Raw genomic sequence first — 21,049 nt, 5'->3', positions numbered from 1 at the left:
AAATGTTTGCCACATCCACCAACCATCCAGATTATTATTTACTTAATATTATTTTAATGGATTCAATTTTAATCTAAAATTTAATTAAAAAGATAATTGTAGATCTCAACTGTAAATGGAAAACCAGCATAATTTGTTGTGAATCTGAAGTAGCATCTAAACAGGTGTAACCGCTTATGTTTACAGAGTCCTTGCACCTTGCCAGGCACCACGCTAAGAGTCCTGACTTGTTAGAATCCTCACATCCTTGTGAGGTCAGCATTACCATTTTACCACTGAGGCACGGACATTGCGCCCATCGTGACACAATTAGCAAATGCAGGAGGTAGTCTGGGCTTCAGAACCTGGACTTCCCAGCCCTGTTCCATGCTGCTGCCCTAACAGAAGCAGGAGTGTGCCATTCACGTGGCAGACAGCTGGTGTGGCAGCTTCCCGGGACCGCAGTAACAAAGGGCCACAAACAGAGTAGCTCAGAACAACTGAAACTCGCTCTGTCCAGGTTGTGGAGGCTAGAAGTCCAAAATCAAGGTGTGGGCAGGGAGCTCTAGGGGAGGATCCTGTCTTGCTTCTTCTCGCTGCCCGTCGCCCACAGCGCTCCTTGGCTTGTGGCCGCATCTCTTCAATCTCTTTCCGCCACCTTCAGCTCTGCAGAAGCTTCCCTCTGTGCATCTATGTTTGCGTGTCTCCTCCTCTTCTTGTGAGGACAGCAGTCATACTGGAGTGCGGCCCACCCTAATGACATCAACTTAACTTAATTACATCTCCAAGACCCTATTTCCAAATAAGGTTTCATTCACAGATCCCAGGAATTAGGACTTCAACAGATCTTTTTTTTTTTTTTTAAATCCAAGCGAGTTAACATATAGGTATATTAATAATGATTTCAGGAGTAGAATTTAGTGGTTCATCACTTACATATAACACCCAGTGCCTGTCCCAACAAGTGTCCTCCTTAATGCCCATCACCCATTTAGCCCATCACCCATTTAGCCCATCCCCTCATCCACCTCCCCTCCAGCAACCTTCAGTTTATTCTTCTGTATTTAAGAGTCTCTTATGGTTTGCCTCCCTCTGTTTTTACCTTATTTTTCCTTCCGTTTTCTATGATTATCTATTGAGTTTCTCAAATATCACATATGAGTAAAATCAAACACATCTTTTTTTGGGGGGGGGGGGGTTGCGGATGGGGCAGACACAATTCAGTTGCCCACCTAAAACTTCAAGCCTGAGGCCGAAGATCTGCCGGTGGTGGGGAGGCGTTCAAGAGCAGCAACAACCTGAGACGGTCTCCTTTGCACCGTGGGGACTGAAGGGGTCAGGACAAGGGAGAGACAATGCTTCTCTGCTTTAGTGACAGCGTCCAGTCCGGGTGCTAAGATTAACCATCTCCTGCCCCACTGCTGGTGCTCTGGGAACAGGGGGTGAGCAAAAGAAAGCTTCCCGTGAAAGGATGGTAGAAGGAAGACCGGGGGGAAATGCCACCTTCTCAAACTCCAGGCGGGTGTGGAAGGCATAGACTCACCTCTGGAAGTTGCCTTATGTGGCGAGGCTGGAAGAGCAAATCCAGACAAATGACAGAGAGACTTCCCCAGAGGTGTGTGTAAAGAGAGAACAACAGGAAAGACAGTAGGGGAGAAATCCTTTATTTTCATATTACGTCAGTGAAAAGAACTCTCTCTTCTAAGAGGGGTTTGAGAGGAGGGCGGGGGTGGGGGCGGTGGTGAGGAGGAAGAGTTTTCTGGCTCTGTCAGATAAAGTTGTCCTTGGTTGACGGAGCTGCACAGATTTCATAGAGTTGGGAGGCCCTCACCTTGAGTTCCCGGGCCACCTGACAGATGGAAAAGGGCCAACAGCAGTGCACCGCCAGCCAGTCCTCACACAGTGTGCCCTAGGGCGAGACCCAGGTCTCCGTTGTGGCCCAACCACACAGACTCATGACCATTACCCAGGGGCCTCTACGATATTTCCTGAAGGCCTAGCCCATCCATGGCTTCCAAGATCCACCAAGTCAATACCCTAAATCCATGCCCAGGGACACTGACCCACCAGGATACCCAAGTGCCAAGCAGCTCAACCGCTTATCCATCCTTGCACTTCAGAGACCGGTCCTTACTTAGGGCTTCTGATATAGACTTCATACTGGAAGCCACTGGTTTCTCTGTCCATGTCATTTTTTTTTTTCTGTTAGGACTTAATATGTATAATTATTTATTTCTTTGGAGTGGGTAATAAGTACATATGGTTCAAAATTCTCACAGTAAGAAGGCACAGGAAGTAAAAAGAACATCCTCCTCCACAGCTGTCCCCAGCCACCCAGTGAACTTGCCTGGGGTAACTTTTGTTGGCAGGTTTTTATATGCACTTCCACAAAAATTCAGTGTCTACACAAGTATATATAGAGTCCTTTTATGTAAATAGTTGCGTACTTCTGTGCCTTGTACTTTTTTTTTCACTTCAAAATATATTTTAGGGATCATTCCACATGAATATATAAGGAGATGTCTTTTTTATCTTTAACTGTCCACATCTTGGTAGGTCTGATCTGTCTGGGCTCAGTCTCTCACTGTGCCTCAGTCTCAGCTGCCCTGGAAATTGATGGACTCTGAAGCATCCCCCAGGAACCCCCAAAGCGAATTCTGCATATGCCACATAGTCTTCATTTGAAGTCAGACCATCCCAAGTATATCCTCCAAATTTGGTGCAATTCTACCCATCACCTTCTCTTGATGCAGTAAGAGAAAGAGAAACAGAAGTAGCCCAGTGACTGGTAATCAGCATTATAATAGGTGCCACTTGAAGTACCCTTCATAATGTGGCATTTGGTTAACATACATCCTCGTAATGAATGAAATCAGAAATTTCTTCCCTTTCCTTTCCCGAAGTCTTCCACTAAGTGTGGTGTTTTTAAGCATCCTCATCCAGACCTTTTTTTTTTTTTTTTTTTGAAACTCGCAGGTTTGAAAGACATCCAGGTTCTTATAGAGATCCAAGTTCACATATACTTTCAAACACACTTACCCGTATTTTATGTCTCTCTCTGGTGCCAACTCTCAGTGCAAAGGTGGACCCAGGTAACAATGGCCAACAAAGGCACTCTCCGTGATGCCTGGCGATGTCACACTCGAGGCACATTGGACAAAACAGACCACAGAAACCTGTCAATAACCACATAAAAGAAAACCAAGGTTCTCAGATGTGCTCAGAGCAACTCCACATCTCAAAGAGCATTTACAACCCCGTGCCATCAATTTAATGCTACACTGCCTCCATGCAATCAGGGACTGAGAATGAATAACCAATTGTCAAAACTCAGTGTATGAAAATTGCCATAACTGAGCCACATCAAAATTGTCTTCTTTTGTTAAACACTGGCAAAGCTGAACCTGATACAATTCTGTTAGCGTTCATGATGGTAATTGTTTTTTCCTGTCAAGAGAAAAGCATTAAATAATTTTTTACAGTTGAATTGTAGCTATTGCTTCTATTATGTTCATCTATCTATTTTCAATATTTAAAATAGACCCAGTATACGATACTTTTGAATAACAGGCATCTTTTTCTGTCAATGTGATTGAAAGATCTTTTATGCTGCATGGATTCTGTCTGCTGTTCTCATCAGGACCGTATTCTATTTCTCAGGCCAGAAGGTTACTCTAATTTTTGCTAGTTTCATGGAGCCACTGACATCTGACAGTTTTAATCTGTAAACTATTAGAGGCTTGGTTCCTTTAGCATCAACTGGAAACAGTCTCTCATTTATTCAGCCACTGATCTTTAACTCCTGATACTGTTTCCTACATATTCTGCATGAAACATCTAACACAGAGGTTCTGTTTTAAATATGTTTTGGGTCACAGACCCTTTTAAGAATATGATGATAACTGTGAAGTCACTCCTCAAGGGAAAAGAAGGATACCCAGACATGCAAAATTGTGCATTCAGTTTTGTGGGGTCCAAGGATCCACTGAAAGCTATCAACAAACTGCAGGTTAAGAATCCCAGATATACAGTTAAGATGTTAAGTCATCCAGCATCGCAAAAGAGGACGACCTTGAAGAATACAAATAATTAGGACTATGAAACAGCAAAAAAATAGCAGTAATAATAACAAACAATTAAATACCAAAAAGCTAGTCATAACCTTTAAAGCATGGATGTAATAAATGTTATTCAGACATAATTTATACACAAGAAAATGTACAGGAGCACTTGGGTGGCTCAGTCCGTTAAGTATCTGACTCTTGGTTTCAGCTCAGATCGTGATCTGATCATGATCAGATCATGTGGATTCGAACCCTGCATCAGGCTCTATGGTGACAACATGGAGCCTGCTTGGAATTCTCTCCCTGTCTCTCTGTTCCACCACAGCTCACACATCTGCGTGCTCTTCTCTCTCTCTCTCTCTCTCAAAATAAATAAATAATTAAAAAAAAAAAAAATCAGAGGGCCCCACTGAGCACTGACCCCTGGCATGAACAGCCCAGAGGACAGATGGCCCAGTAAACTTACTGTGAGTTCACAGTAGTCACATTGTATGCAACCCTGAATTAGGAGACTTGGAAATCAATGGCACATTAAAAAAAAATCAATCAAATCTCATTTTATGCATGGATTACAAAATAGTGTAAATGCCTGCAAATAAAAAATTAATCAAAATTGTATAATTATAAAGCTGGCAAACTAAGTGAATAATAAATTGTGTTTACACAATTGCCCAAGCTGTACCACTTTAATTGGAAAAGAGAAATGCCCACCATCCTCAGTAAATATATTGTAAAGAAGCTCTTTTGTCCATTGGAATTCCTATACCTTATCTTTGTGACTATTAAGTCTTTTTAAAAAATACATGCTGTTATTTTTATTTTTAATCCTTTCCATCATATAACCATGTTGTCTAAGTGTTCATTAGGGTGCAGTACTCGATGCTGAAGACAACACAACAAAACACACATCCAATTACCTCGGTACACAAGACAGATATGACCAAAAACAATATGAAAGCCAAATTCTTATTATGTAATAGCTAATATTAGACCTCACCATGTGCCACACCTTGCTAAAAATACTTTGCATTCATTAACTCACTTAATACTCACAATAATCCTATAATATAGATACTCATTATATCCATTTTAATGGATAAGCAAACTGATGGCAAGAGGACTTAAGTAATTCACCCAAGCAGTTTAATATTCACAAATCAATCAATATTATATACCACATTAATAAAAGCAAGGATTAGAACCATATAATCCTGTCAATAGATGCAGAAAAAGCATTTGGCAAAATACAGCATCCATTCTTGATAAAAACCCTCAGCAAAGTAAGGAAAGATAGAACATAGGTCAACATCATAAAGGCCATATATGAAAGACCCACAGCTAATATCATCCTCAATGGGGAAAAACTGAGAGCCTTTCCCCTATGTTCAGGAACAAGACAAGGATGTCCACTCTCACCATTACTACTTAACATCATACTGGAAGTCTTAGCCTCAGCAATCAAACCAAAAGAAATAAAAGGCATCTAAATTGGCAAGGAAGAAGTGACACTTTCACTATTTGCAGATGATATATTACTGTATGTAGAACACCTGAAAGACTTCACCAAAAAATTGCTCGAACTAATATGTGAATTCAGCAAAGTCACAGGATATAAAAATTGACATATAGAAATCAGTTGCATTTCTATACACCAATAATGAAGCAGCAGAAAGATAAATCAAGGAATTGATCCCATTTACAATTGCACCAAAAACCGTAAGATACCTAGGAATAAACCTAACCAAAGAGATGAAAGATCTGTACTCTGAAAACTATAAACACTTATGAAAGAACATGAAGAGGACATAAAGAAATGGAAAAACATCCCATGCTCATGGATTGGAAGAATAAACGCTGTTAAAATGTGTATACTACCAAAGCCATCTACACATTCAATGCAATCTCTATCAAAATACCACCAGCACTTTTCACAGAGCTAGACCAAACAATCCTAAAATTTGTATGGAACAACAAAAGACCCTAAATAGCTGAAGCAATCCTGAAAAAGAAAAGTAAAACTGGATACATCATGATTCTAGACTTCAAGCTATATTACAAAGCTGTAGTCATCAAGACAGTATGGTACGGGCACAAAAACCAACACATAGATTAGTGGAACAGGATAGAAAACCCAGAAATGGACTCATAGCTATATAGGATCAATTCATCTTCAACAAAGCAGGAAAGAATGCCCAATGGGAAAAAGACAGTCTCTTCAACAAATGGTGTTGGGAAAACCGGACAGCAACATGCAGAAGAATGAAGCTGAACCACTGTCTTACACCATATTTAAAAATAAATTCAAAATGGATGAAAGACCTAAATGTGAGACAGAAAACCATCAAAATCCTAGAGGAGAACACAGGCAGCAACCTCTTTGACATGGGCCAGAGCAACTTCTTACTAGACATGTTGCCAGAGGCAAGGGAAACAAAAGTAAAAATGAACTATTGGGACTTAGTCAAGATAAAAAGTTTCTGCACAGCAAAGGAAACAATTAACAAAACTAAAAAGTAGCCTACGGGATGGGAGAAGATATTTGCAAATGATATAGCGGATACAGGGTTAGTATCCAAAATCTATAAAGAACTTAGGAAACTCAACACCCAAAAAAACAAATAATCCAGTGAAGAAATGGGCAGAGAACATGAACAGACACTTTTCCAAAGAAGACATCCAGATGGCTAATAGACACATAAAAAGATGTTCAACATCACCCATCATCAGGGAAATACAAATCAAAACCATGATGAGATACCACCTCCCACCTGTCAGATGGCTAAAATTAACAAGACAAGAAACAACAGGTGTTGGCAAAGATGCAGAGAGAGGGGAGACCTGTTGCACTGTTGGTGGGAAGGTACACTAGTGCAGTCACTCTGGAGAACCATGTGGAGCTTCCTCATCAAGTTTAAAATAGAACTACCTTATAATGCAGCAATTGCACTCCTATGTATTTACCCAAAGGATACAAAAGTACAGATTCAAAGGGGTACATGCATCCCAATGTTTATAGCAGCATTATCAACAATGGCCAAAGTATGGAAAGAACCCAAATTTCCATCAGCTTATGAATTGATAAAGAAGATGTGGTTTATATACACACATACATACACACACACACACACACACACACACACACACACACACACACACACAATGGAATAGTATTCGGCCATCAAAAAGAATGAAATCTTGCCATTTGCAACAATGTGGATGGAGCTAGAGTGTATTATGCTAAGCAAAATAATTTAGTCAGGGAAAGACAAATACCATATGATTTCACTCATATGTGGAATTTAAGAAACAAAATACCGTAAGAGACTCCTAATGATAGAGGACAAACTAGGGTTGATGGAGGGAGGTGGATGAGGGAGGGGCTAGATGGCTGATAGGCATTAAAGAAGGCACTTGTTGGGATGAGCACTAGGTGTTGTAAGTGATGAATCACTGAACTCTACTCCTGAAACCAATATTGCACTCTATGTTAACTAACTAGAATTTAAATAAAAATTTGAAAAGAAAAAAAAGTAATTCACCCAAGTCCATACATTTATTAGGAATAGACAGGGATACCTGGGTGGTACAGTCTGTTAAGCATCCAGCTCTGGATTTTGGCTCAGGTCATGATATCACGGGGTCATGATCTCACGGTTCGTGAGATCGAGCCCCGCACTGGGCTCCGTGCTGTCAGCACAGAACCTGCTTAGGATTCACTCTCTTCCTTTCTCTATACTCATTCCTTGCCCGTGCTCTCTCCCTCCCTCTCTCTGTCAAAATAAATAAATAAACTTCAAAAAAAAGGGAAAGAGCACATGCCTGATTTGAACTCAGGCAGTCTGGCCCCAAAGTTTTAACCACTACACATAACACCACATGTCCTCATGTTTTGTGTACATAGTTTGCCACAGTGCTTGTTGCTCCAAGACAGAATCCTTACTACCACTACTTTGTATTTATTCCTGGGCAACACTCTTACACCATGCAACTTTAGGAAACTTCCTTTTTGTCAGATGTTACTGCTCCAGTGTGATGGAGTGAGCAGGACACACACTCTTGGCTCACACCTCGAGGTGGGAAGATGGAACCCTGTCCCATAGAGTCTGTAGGAGAAAATTTTGCAACATACATCACAGGCCAAGGGTGAGTATCCAGAACATGCAAAGAACTCCTACCCATCAATAGATAAAGAACTAAACAAAGAAGAAGAAGAAAGCAAGAAAGCAAGAAAGCAAGAAAGCAAGAAAGCAAGAAAGAAAGAAAGAAAGAAAGAAAGAAAGAAAGAAAGAAAGAAAGAGGGAGAAAGGAAGGGAGAAAGGAAGGAAGAAAATGGGCACAGGACATGAGCAAGTAATTCACCAAAGAGGAAACACAAACAGCCAATAACAAGACACGAAAAGCTACTCATTGTTGGTAGTAATCAATGAAATGCATGTTAAGACAGATTGGAAACCCATAAGCATGCCAAATGTTTCTAAATTTGTAAATTGTTGAGAACCATAGAGAACAGGGACCCTCTGGAAGCAGGAATGGGCACAATCACTTTGGAAGGCAATTGGGTGAATCTAGTAAAATTTTAAGCACTCTAGGATCTTGTAATTCTACTTAGGGGTATCTACCCTAGAGTAATGTTTACACGTGCACACAAAGAGGGAACACAGGGATGTCCACTGCAGCATTATCTGCAGCTTGAAATTTAAAACTTAAATGTGCACTAATAGATGAGAGTGTAAATAGGCCATGATGGTATAAATCCTACTATGGAATAATTAAGAGTTCAGGGGAAGATTCAGAACCAATAGAGTTAAATCTCTAAGACATATTTTGAGTTAAGAAAAATAAAAGTGGGGGTACCTGGATGGCTTAGTCGGTTGAGCCGACTTTGGCCCAGGTCATGATCTCACAGTTCGTGGGTTCGAGCCCTGCATCAGGCTCTGTGCTGACACCTCAGAGCCTGGAATCTCCTCGGATTCTGTGTCTCCCTCTCTCTCTGTCCCTCCCCCACTCACGCTCTGTCTCTGTCTCAAAAATAAATAAAAATAAAATAAAAATTTTAAAAATCAAAGTTCATTATGATATGTACAGCATAATACCATTGATGCTTTGTTTAAAGAGTTACAAAACAATAGTATATACTACTCATGGATACATATATAAATAGAGAAAAATATCTGGAAGGAAACCCTCCAAACTGATTTAATAAAAAAGAGGAGACATGGTTTCCTGTTCTGTAATGTTCCATTTTTTTTTATAAGGTGAACACACTCACGTGTTGTGTATATACATATATGTAAAGATGTATTGTTTTATATATATGTATTGTTTAAAGGAGCTCAGGCTCAAAAGGGGATTTGAACCATAAATTTGGCCTCTTCTTCTTATGTTACACCCAAAGGCCTGGTAGTTATGTAAGTACCCACAGCTTAAATGTTCCTGGCTTGTCCTCCTAGATGGGCTCCACCCTCATGCACGAAATGTGGTTCGTTATTCACCCTCCTAACTCACAGGGGAGGCAAGATAAAAAGAAAAAGCCTACACAAAACCGGAGTGCGGAGCCGCAGAGAGCAAAGGTAGGGAAGGTGGGAGGAAGCTGCAGCGAAGCAATAGTTCAGATCAATTATTACAAAAAGTCAGAACCATCTAACAGTAAGAGATGCTCAAAAAAGAAATGGGGCACACTCATACAATATGGGCGGGAGTGTACATTAGTACAACTTCCAAATGGAGACTCAGTTGGCAGCAACTATCAAGATTTAAAATGGTACATACTATTTGGCCAGCAGGTTTATTCCTCAGCAATTATCCAACAGGTAAACTCACACACATGCAAAAGTGACATCTGTACGAAGACATTCACGGAGCATTGGTGTGAATAGCAAAAAGTCTGGAGTCCCCATGAAGGTGCACCAATGGGGATTTCTGGATAAATAAATCATGGTACATTCATACAAGGGAATCTATGCAGCAATTTAAAATATTAGCTCCAGAAGTGCCGATACGGTCTGATACCCTGGATATACCGTTAAATTGAAAACAAAGGTGCAGAACGGTGTGTGTTTACAATTCTACTATTTGTGGAAATTATACACAGACACATTCAGCAAAACTTCTGGAAAGACAGATACCAAAATATTAACAATGATTATCTCTGACAGCTGGGATTACAGGATCCTGCTTTTTTCATTTATAAGCCTTGTGTGTTTTCCTTTTTTATGATGAGTACATGATAGCTTTATAACAAAAAGATTAATCTATTTTCATTTAAAACTATTTTGTATCTTTACAAGCATATAGACTCTACCTGGCCTCAAGTAAGAGCAGGTGCCTCCGGTGGAAACTGGGTGGACAGATGGCAAATATATCAAAGGCAGAGGTACTTTTGAATTTTGCATCATGTGCAGGCAAACCTATTCAAAATCTTCTCTTTTTTTTTTTTTTCCTTTCTTTTCTTTTTTTCCTTTCAAAACACTGAGTTGGCTCCAAAGGAGAGAAGCCCTCCTTCCTGGAAATGTTCAGAAAGCCAAACTTGTCAGGTTCTTCTCGCCAGGCATAATGCAGAGGATATTTAACCAAGCAGGTGAGGGGCCAGACCAGCTGACTCCAACAGCCCTTCCAACTCAGAGGATTTATTATACTTTCAATGAAGGGCAAGAAAGAAAGAATTGAGAATACATGTTAAGATTCATTCATTGATGGAATGTCCGGGAAATAGTTCTTCGTGCCTCCTGTGGGCCAGGTGCTCTGCTGGGCACCGGAGTGGTAAGCAAGACAACAGTGATCCCTGCCTTCAGGGAGTGTATGGTTTACCCAAGATACAGTTCAGGGACACAAATCCCAGGCTGAAGGCTTTTCAATGCCTTTTCCTCTTCTAGGGCACAAAAAATCCTGGCCCTCTTCATTCTCCCCATCTTGGGCATCTGATGGTTACCAGTCACACCAAGTTCTTTACCCCCTGGTGCTTATGGTGCCCTCCACAGGGAGGTTGCCTGAGTAGCTGCTTTCTTCCCATCTTTCAGGAATCAACTTAAGTCAGTTCCTCGAAGAGGCCATCCTTGACCCCACTCCGCTATGGATTCCTTCCACAGCACCCTATTTATTTCCTTCATGGCACTTATCACAACTGCCATGCTTTTATTTATTGATTTACATGCTTATTGTCTATCTGCAAAACCATCTCTGTCTTATTCACTATTACGTCTGTAACACCCACCATCTGTCTGCACGCAGGTAGGAGCTCAGTAAACAGGGGTTGAATGACAAACCAATGTTGATTACACCTTCTATATAAACCTTCTCTGGGGCAACATCACAAACATTCCCAACGCTGGGACACTTCACCTTCTACTCACAATGCCATTTAGCAGCCATGCATTCCCCTTCAACTTTATCTTCACAGCTGAGCTCTCAGAAACCCCATCTTCAAGAACACAGAAGCACCCATTTGCCAATCGCAGCGCACTGTGAATTCACATAAAAGCACCAAGGTGGGGAGAGAGAGGCCATTTAAAAAAAAAAGTAATTGCAATAAAATGAAGAAGCAAAATGTCAAAAAGAAATGGAAATCGTTGCTGTTCATAATGTACCCTTTGTCTAATGGAGGACAAATTGTAGCAATAATTCTCAAAATTCAATGGAAAACTGTCCCAGGATGGGAATCTGGCATGGACAAGTTCATGGAAAGCAGCTCTCCTTTTTGTTCCCAAGTTTGTTAACTATTTTCACAGTGGTTTGCTCGAATCGGAATTCTGTGGATAAAGCAGCCCTTTTTAACAACGAAGAAAAGAAACCCGGGATGCATAGCCCTCTTACTCCACCCATGTCCTGGGAATCACAGTGCAGTGTACGAGGGTGGAAAGTGATATTATCTTTAAGTTTTCTTCTGAGACAGTCAGATTAGAGACACACTGCGCAGTCATAAAATGGAGGCCCATCCAGGTTACAACAATTGGAACATAGAACATTCGAGAGCACCTTGTACTGTATATCCTGGGCCTCTTCTCCACGGATCATGCCAAAATGTAAAGAATATTCTATTTCTCCGCATTTTCTCCCTTCTCACCTTGCCCCCAGAAAGGGCTCTCAAACGAACAGGCTAGGACTCCTCAGGAGATCTAGTGCAGTTGGTTGGAACATTAATGAGTATGGAGAACAGAGCTAAGCAGTGAAGCAACATTTAAGGCAGAGGGGATGGTGAGGATGGTCATTGCTTTAGCCAAGTTTTTAGGTGCCCTTGGGATTGAGTACAAATCATGGTGCAGCAGCCAGTTGAAGTCTCCTGACTCTACTCTTTGCTCCCAAAACGGCGGAGAATAGTAACAATTTACAGGAACGATAATATTAATACCTTAGATTCACTAAGTTCATTGGGTATTTGTTGGGCATTTCCTGTTAACAGTACCCCGACAATAATTTTGGGAAATTATCCCTTCATTACTGTGGGCAATACTGATGGGACTGCCCTTCCAAATGACCTAAGCCCGGCAAATTCCACTCCATCTGATCCATCAATTCTCAGACAGGAAATTTTTGTCCCTTTTATTCTCAAAGGGATCAAAATGTTTGGAATTAACCAGACAGTCGGCTAGCTCCTGATAATGCAGGTTGTCTGTTCTGAGCTTAGTTTTTAGTTGATTTTTTTATTTTGTGAGCTACCCAACGCCTTCTAATGAAGTCCAATGTTTGTGTATTAGTTTCCTAGCACTGCCATCACAAAATACCACAAACGGGGCCTCTTTAAGAGATAGAAATTATTCTCTCATAAACTGATGGTTACTAGAGAAGGGGTGAGTGGGGGGATGAGTAAACTAGGTGATGGGGATTAAGGAATGCACTTGTGATGAGCACTGGGTGATGTATGGAATTGTTAGATCACTATATGATACACATGAAACTAATATTAAACTGTATGTTAACTCACTGGAATTTAAATAAAAATTTTAAAAAGAAATTATTCTCCAGGTGCCTGGGTGGCTCTGTCGGTTAATCGTCTGACTTTGGCTCAGGTCGTGATCTCGTGGTCCATGAGTTCAAGCTCCACATCGGGCTCTGTGCTGACAGCTCGGAGCCTGGAGCCTGCTTCGGATTCTGTGTCACCCTCTCTCTCTGCCTCTCCCCTGCTCATGCTCTGTCTCTCTCTTTCAAAAATAAATAAACATTAAAAAAAAATTTTTTAACTATTCTCACTGGAGAATTCTGGAGGCTGGAAGTATGAAATCAAGGTGTTAGCAGGATTAATTCTTTCCAGAAGTTCCTCCTCCAGGAGGAAGAGTCTGGTCCATGCCTCTCTCCAAGCTTTTGGTGATGCTAGCAATCTTTGGCATTCTTTGGCTTGGGGATGCATTATCCCAATCTCTGCCTCTGTTCTTCCCCTGGCTTTCTCTTCTGAGTGTTTGTGTCCAAATTTCCTGCTTCTTATGAGAACATCAGCCATTGGATTAGGTTCCACCCTAATCAACTATAACCTCTTTTTAACTAGACTACATTGCAGAGACCCTATTTCCAAATAAGGTCACATTCAGAAGCTGTAGGTAGACATGAATTTTGAAAGGACTATGCAAAGATAGCATGTGACCCAAAAAACTCTGATTCAGTTAAGTTCCAAGGCAGTGTTTATAAGTTCCAGACATTATGTTTTAATCTTAACAACAACCCCTGAGGTAAGCACCTTTATTATCCTCACTTTAGAGGTGGCAAATTCCAGAGAATTTGTTCAAGGCCAAATAACCGGTAAGAGGCAGAGTTAAGATCTCTATCTGGCAAGGTCTATCTCATATAATCATGTTCTCCTCACCACTACAGTATATTTGAGGCTTTGTCCCCCTAGAAAATGCACTGGTGGTCCCCCAACTACCACCTAAAAGCTAGGAAAGGAAAATGGTCCACTTCCCAATTCAATGCTATGTCTCCACATGGCTATTCTGTCTTCTCTGTACCTCAGTACTGGGGGACAGCCAAAGTCAGAGTATCTGGAAGAGAACAAAGAAGAATGCTGAGAGAATCAGAGAATGGCTGCCATCATTATCTGGTCAGAAGTCCACACAGATAGCAGAGGCAGGAAGAAGCCTACTGAGCTCTGGGTCAGATGGACAAAGGAACAGGATGGAGGGCAAGGTTTTGTACTGGGCAGTCTTTCCTCTGTGAGGCCCAGGCAGACGGTGAAGGGCTCAAGGCTGGATGACTAGAGCACCAAAACATGGTGGGAGAGCTTTGGTCTCAGCAAGACTCTCGGCTGAATAAGGATGTGGACCACGGAACGGCTGAGATCAATTGCTGATTGATCAACTCTGTGAGGCTTTAGAAACAAATTCAGACCTTCTCAGAAACCTGCAATGGGCATGGAAAGCCATATTCTTCCAAAATATTAGATCCAGGGTCTGTTGGATTTTCAACATTAGTAGCTAATGCTTATCCAACAAAGGGACCCCCCACACACACACCTCACCCCAACATATACAAGAAAGACCCTGTGACCAAGTTGCTCCCATAGGGCAAAGGTAGGACCTGGAAGGGAATGCTGACGTGTGGTACCAGAGACACATCAGAATGTCCTAAGATAAAAATGAAATCAATGTGCTTTGAACTTTCATTCCCAGAAGAAAATCACATAGCTGGTGGACAGTGTTATTGGTACATCTTTATAGCTGAACAAGCATATGAAAATATTTCAGTCAACAAAGGGGGCTTCTTTTGTGATTATTCTTGTTCTTATAAGAGTACCACACATTCCTCATAGAAATACTAGTAAGGGATAAGCAAAAAAAAGGAAATAAAAATGATTCATTAGCCTACCATCTGGAGACATGTCATAAACTTTCGTATTTCTATCCCGCCTGGCATTTTTCAAGTATGGCTCCACCCTTCCACAAATGGTATTTACCATGCTTGGCTTTATAGTCTGCTTCTTAAACTTAAAAAATACCAAGACATCTTTCATCCCATTAAATGTTATTCTACGACATGACTTTTCATGGCTGTATAATAATTCCTTGTATGCATGCCCCCATCAAACATTTTAGGTTGTTCCAGACTGTTGCTGTGATATCCGATGCCGCAAAATTTAATGTTGCTAAATCTTTGCACGTGGATTTATTTCCTTAGACTAAACGCCTAAAAATGTAATTACTGGGTCAAACACTATGTAACACTTGAGGTTCTTTTTATATGTATTGCTAAGCCATCCGGCAGGAAGGTTATACCAATTTAAACTCCCACCAGCAGCAGATGGGGGGGCCCACTAAGGCATCTTTGCCAACAGTGAATTTTGTCGTTTAAAAAAAATCTCTGAAGTCACCACTGACTCTATAAAAGCATTCCCATCCCTGAAAAGCAGGATTTTTCCTGCCAATAAGTGCATATGAGTCACTAGAAGATCAGACCAGTTATTCTAAAAACATTATATTTCTGTCCTTGTGCCTGACGTAGCTTTTGCACCCATCTGATGCCTGGGGAAAGAAAATAGTAAAGGAGAACTCAAAATGAAGAGGAAAAACATACAAATTCTCTTGTCCCTGCAGACACTGAAGAGGCCAGTGCTCCAGTCTCCACCTGTCGGGACAATCGTGATTGTGGTCCTGCCGGTATCTCCCCGGACAGGCTGCTTTGTCACGGCCTGGGCTGGTGCATGGCTCCTGGAGAGTCAAAAATGGTGATTAACTTGAAAACAAAGATAATGGTTCAGAAGGATAACCATTAAGCCAAGACAGAGTGATAAAGAGGAGAAAGGGACCCAAGAATGCCAAGTGGTTCTTACTTCATAGCCCAAGCTCCTCACCATGTACTCCCCTCCTACTTCATCACTCCTTCTCCACTGACTGTGCCCTATCTCTGTTAATGGCATGATTATTCCAGATCCTGTCACTCCACCTTAATGCCCAGCCTATTTCCTCAGTGTTTCCTAATAGCTAAATTCACAATTTGGAACCAAGAGGCTTCAGTTCAAATCCCAGCATGCCACTTCCAGGAAAAGTGACCTTGGTGAAGTCGCTTAACCTGTTTCTGTTTGTCCAAATATGAGATAAAGAAAAATTACCTCATAAGGTTATTGTGTCAAATGAAGGACATATAATTAGTTTGCTATGCCCAGAGAGTATGTAACAAGGTGACCTGAGTGAGGCTATATACACCCCAAGGGTTTTGAGCCTTTGTTGAAGAGATTAATAAGGAATCAGACATGGAAATCGGGACTAGGCTATGGAAGTTGAACATGCAGTGTCATTTAAGTGAACAACCAAGACTTCAGAAGATGTCTTGAGGGGCGCCTGGGTGGCTCAGTCGGTTAAGTGTCTGACTCTTGATTTCAGCTCAAGTTTGATCAGGTTCAACTCAGGTTCGTGAGTTCAAGCCCCACATGCGGTTCTATGCCAACAGCGAGGAGCCTGGCTGGGATTCTCTCCCTCCCTCTCTCTCTGTCCCTCCCCGGCTTGCTCTCTCTCTCAAAATATATAAATAAACTTAAAGACAATTTTAATAAAATAAAAAGAAGATGTCTTGATATCAGAGTACTGTAAGATTGTCCTACTGGGCCCACAAAGTACAATTTGGGTTCGTTTTCACTGAAGGTAATAGATATTCTACTCTATCATTCTGAAGTAGGAAATATGGGCCCAGGGGATGGACTTTATTTTTTTTTTAATATGAAATTTATTGTCAAATTGGTTTCCATACAACACCCAGTGCTCATCCCAACAGGTGGGGATGGGCTTTAAAAGTGAGGAGGAAAAACGTCTTTCTCTTTCTGGAGACAGTTTGACCTGAGCTCCTACCATGGGGATACCTGGGGCAAGCCCCACAGTGAAGGCTAAGTTGTACCTAGCCTTACGGAAAGGGCAGATGGAGAGGAGGGAGCCTGTACATGGTAGTAATTATTCTAGATTGTGCTTCCCTTTTGGCAAGCCTCATTAACAGTTTGTACCTGTCTCTGGTGTGCTGTGAAGAATTAAAGAGGCTGCCTCATCCTTGAGACAAAATAAACAAGAGACAGCAGAATTTCTTCCCATAACAGCTGTCGTTGCGGTACTAGTCACCAACGCTCAGCACCTGGGACCTAGGGCCTGGAGGCCGGAGTGGAACATTCCTGGGCACCCTTAAGGCAACACCCTCAGGGCATCTTGGAAACAGCAGAAGGGCCCTCTGAGAATCTCTAAACTGGGGCAATAAATGCAATGGGGGTGCACTGTTCTTGTTAAGATCTATATCTCTGTTTCATTCCACCAACGCTACCCACGTCCACACCTTCCCAAATCTGGTGTGCTTTTTAATAAGCACATGAGCTTGCTAAAAACACAAATGCCCAAGTCTCGCCCCAAGCCAACAGCACAGGTCTCCAGACATGAGGTACAGAAATCAGTACTCATAACAGAGTTGCCAGGCAATACCTATGCAGTCTTCCTGACACCATCCTGAAACCTGATACAGGTGGATATGGAGATCACTGATGATGACCGCGGGAACCTCTGAGTCTCCCACTAGGTGGGTGGTGATGTCAACGTAACAGAGATGGCAAGGAACACTGAATAGGAGGTAGGCTGGTGGGGAAGAGGACGGTTGGAACAGAGCCAGTCTTCAGGGCCCATGAGACACGAGCTGGGAGAGGCATGAGAGCCTGGAAGAGAGCTTAAGGCCCGGAGCTCCCTGGCTAGGAGCCCCTTTATCCCTTAGGTATTTATAGGCAATGCTTAGAGCCTAACACACTTTCCAAGAGCCTGCAAAAGTATTTGAGACCTGGAAAAAAATAGTGGCTCCAAAATATAAAAACTACAAGACAGACCGCAAAATTAGCTAATGCTCAACTAAACACAAAAATCTAGCATTATGCCGATCTCATTAACCGTCAAATTTACAAACCCACAAATATTTCATTACACTGAGAAACAATTTAGAATTCTCATCTTGCAGAAAATCCCAAGTATGAATGATTACTAAGAAACAAGTGCCAATCATAAAATGAATTAATTACTGCTAGCCGAATAATTTCAGAAGTAATTATAAAAATCCTTTCACTTACTGGACAGTAAAAAAAAAAAAAATGTGGATGTGGATATAACCTATGGTATGAGTTACATTTTAAAACATTTTAATGATGTGGGTTAGGGCCTGTGGTATATGAACTGTGTTCCCCCAAAGTCCTATGTTGAAGCCCTAGCCCCAGTGTGACTGTTTGGAGAAGGCTTTTAGGAGGTAATTAAGGTTCAGTGAGGAATAGGGGTAGGATCCTAGTCAGAGAGAAGTGCCATGTCAAGAGTTCACGTTAAGTACCCAGCGAGAAGGATACAAGCCAGGTAGAGAGCCCTTCCCAGAAGCTGAGCTCGCTGGCACCTTACCCTTGGACTTCCTGCCTCCAGAACTGTGAGAAAATGCATCTCTGTCCACTAGACCACCCAGTCTATGGTATTGTGATATGGAAGCCCAAGCAGATTAAGACAACCATGAAGATTTCAAATTGGCCCCGAGGAAACCATCTTTATAGTTTATTATTACTTCCTCTGCCTCCGTGTGAGCTTCTTGGGGTCAGCAGGGACTTCCTGCTTCTCCATATAAGCCCAGAATCCAGCACACGACCTTGACACCTAAGGGCCATGTGGTTGGTTATTTGTTGAACCGGACCAAACTGAATGCTCATGTCTCTTTGAGTCCTCCTCAAATCTAGTTATAAATCATGTGATCTTAACTGTGTTTCCTTCTCTAGCAAATGTACAACTCTCAGGTGTTGAAAGAGGAAATAAAAGCAGAGACTGGCCTAAGAGCTCCCCGCATCCCTGTATACAGGCCAAGGCATTTATCTCTCAATGTGACGCTCACAACTTGGGGCTTCTGTCCATATACTGGGAGCTTCCAATTATCTCTGATATTAGTAAAGGAATTTCATAGGTCTGAGCCTCTGGATTAGATTTTTCCCTGAAACGAACCATTTATAGCTTTCAGCCCTAGAAAACAATTTCTGCTTCCATCTCAGCATTCTGTGTGTAACAGCTTTTATGATGGCAAGGAAGGCTGTCCTCTATTCCAAAACAAACAGCAAACAGAGCAAGCACCTTCTCTGTGGTGGGGGAAAAAAAGTTGTTTTTTGTGTGTTTGCCTAATTCTGAATTCAGCAAGTGTATTACTGAGTATCTTAATACCCTGAATCCTTGGTGATTTTAATATTAAAATGCTTGAATTGATATTCATTCACTAAAAAGTTGCAGCTCAAGATTATAGCTCATGTGTCATAATTAAAACAACAAGCATAGCTTCCCTTCACTGAGCACCTTCTATGTGCCAGGCACTTAGTAGGTCCTTTAAAAACTGAATAATTAATCAGGGGCTGCTACAAGTATCAGAATAAGGCACCTACTGTAGCTTCCTGCACATCTCTGAGCTCCACGCATATCCCGGGGAATCTTCGACTACCATTAAGAACAGGAAAGAGTTTGGAAACAGTAGATGAGGCCGATGGTCACAGAGCTTTGCTAGATCAGAGCAGCAGTCCATTTGCCATCAAATTGAGCAAGTTCTTTATTTAGTGGAAGAGGACAGGTTTTAGACCCAGGCACCCTAAAATTCAAATGTGGCTCAGCTGCTTTCTAGTTGTTTGACCTCGGAAAACACACCCTGTCAGAGCCCTCAGCTCTGGCCTCTGTTCCATAAAACTGGATTGAAAACATCCCACCTCCCCAGTTGCCTGGAGGATGAAACAAGATCAGGCACTTGGCACATAGTAGGCATGCAGTTTATGGCGGTTGTTGTTATTATTGTCACTTAGTGATCCTGCACTTAGCCGAGGGCATTCTGTACCCTTTTCTGAGAAACAAAGAACAGAGGGAAGAGAACTGGGGCAGTTTCCCAGGTGTCATGTGTGCTGCCCAAATACCTAAAACTTCAGCCACGGTGACCCATCATCCCAGTTTTCCCAGGATGGAGAACTTCCAGTGCGAACCTCAGGACAGTCCCAGGAGAACCAAGCAGTGTGGTCACCCTAAGAGACAGAAGCAGAGGGAGGCTTCATCTGGTGGGAGGCAGGACACTGACTCAAGTTATTCCAGTTCTCTGCTCCTACTGAAGGTGCACACGCTTCCCCCTTTCTGACCTCACTCTGTCCTTCTCCTCTTCTCGAAGCAGAGCGCATTCCCCAGGCCATGGCCCCACTTGCCTGGTGCTCTTGCCTGAGGGGGGTTTCCTGTCACTCTCTCTCTCCCTTGATGAAACTTGCAATTCTAAGTTTTCATTCCACCTTCCATTCAGGCCTCCTTGATTACTTCAAATTTAACTGAAGCCAAAGCCCTCGAGTTTTTATGTCAAAAGGGTAGAAATTACTAGCAGCCACCAGAAATAAAGTTTCACTTGGTCAGGGTTCGACATTGTAACTTAAGGGTAAAGAGACACTCTTTCACCCAAGCCAGCCCTTCTCTTTTCACTAGCCAAGCACGGCCCAAAGGAACTCATCGGTTGTCCCTTTTCAAGTACCCATAGAAAAGGATAGCAACTACTTTCTTCTCAAGCCCAGTTTTCTTCCCTCTGGGTCCTTATAAGAAGAGACTGATTGTTAAAGAGATTGAGAGAGAGAGAGAGAGATTTGACATGCTACCCAAAGAGAAAAACCTAGAAGAAAACGGTATCACCAAACTCTCTACCTCGTGCTGGAAATAAAATGTTGCTCATCTTCGGATGATCTGAGTGAAAGCAACAGAGGTGAGTGTATGTTGAGTAAGGAAACATCCTCAGGAAATCTAGAGAAGTAATTTCCAAACCAGTTCATAGTGGAGTGTTTTCCTGTCACCGGGATTAACCTTCTCCCCTTGACAATAGGCTGATTCCAAACGTAGACTTAATCCAAAGTGAAACATCCCTTCTAAAGAATGTTGCACTGATATTCTGGAACCTGAGGTCATAGCACTGTAACAACAGACATCTTATTTCTTTAAAGACAGGTACACATCTAAGTGGACATGTCCACGTTCAGGGTATTTAAGAGTCTCCGAAGTAAGCCTCTGAGACATGCCTCATGGAGGTGTGGACCCCAGCAATGCTGG

The 21,049-nt window shown here is 42.0% G+C and overlaps 1 protein-coding gene across 2 annotated transcripts; it reads right to left on the bottom strand.

Annotated features, from left to right (window-relative positions):
• Positions 1–1,625: 1,625 nt before the first annotated feature.
• Positions 1,626–21,049, bottom strand: PLAC8L1 (PLAC8 like 1). 2 transcript variants are annotated; one of them, XM_019414196.2, is made up of 4 exons: positions 20,651–21,049; positions 15,537–15,670; positions 3,019–3,155; positions 1,626–1,828 (listed from the first exon to the last, which is right to left on the bottom strand). In XM_019414196.2, exons 1-4 carry the CDS (start codon positions 20,773–20,775, stop codon positions 1,748–1,750), a joined length of 477 nt encoding a protein of 158 aa, XP_019269741.2. In that variant the 5' UTR covers positions 20,776–21,049; the 3' UTR covers positions 1,626–1,747. The 2 variants fall into 2 exon arrangements, with proteins under 2 accessions (XP_019269741.2, XP_019269740.2); XM_019414195.2 differs by having other exon boundaries at positions 1,626–1,888; positions 20,651–21,044.

The sequence above is a fragment of the Panthera pardus genome, unplaced genomic scaffold (genome assembly GCF_024362965.1).
Source record: "Panthera pardus isolate Hobbes unplaced genomic scaffold, ASM2436296v1 HiC_scaffold_2, whole genome shotgun sequence".
In the NCBI taxonomy this organism is placed as follows: Eukaryota; Metazoa; Chordata; class Mammalia; order Carnivora; family Felidae; genus Panthera; species Panthera pardus.
This window is presented reverse-complemented; position numbering and strand designations above follow the sequence as displayed.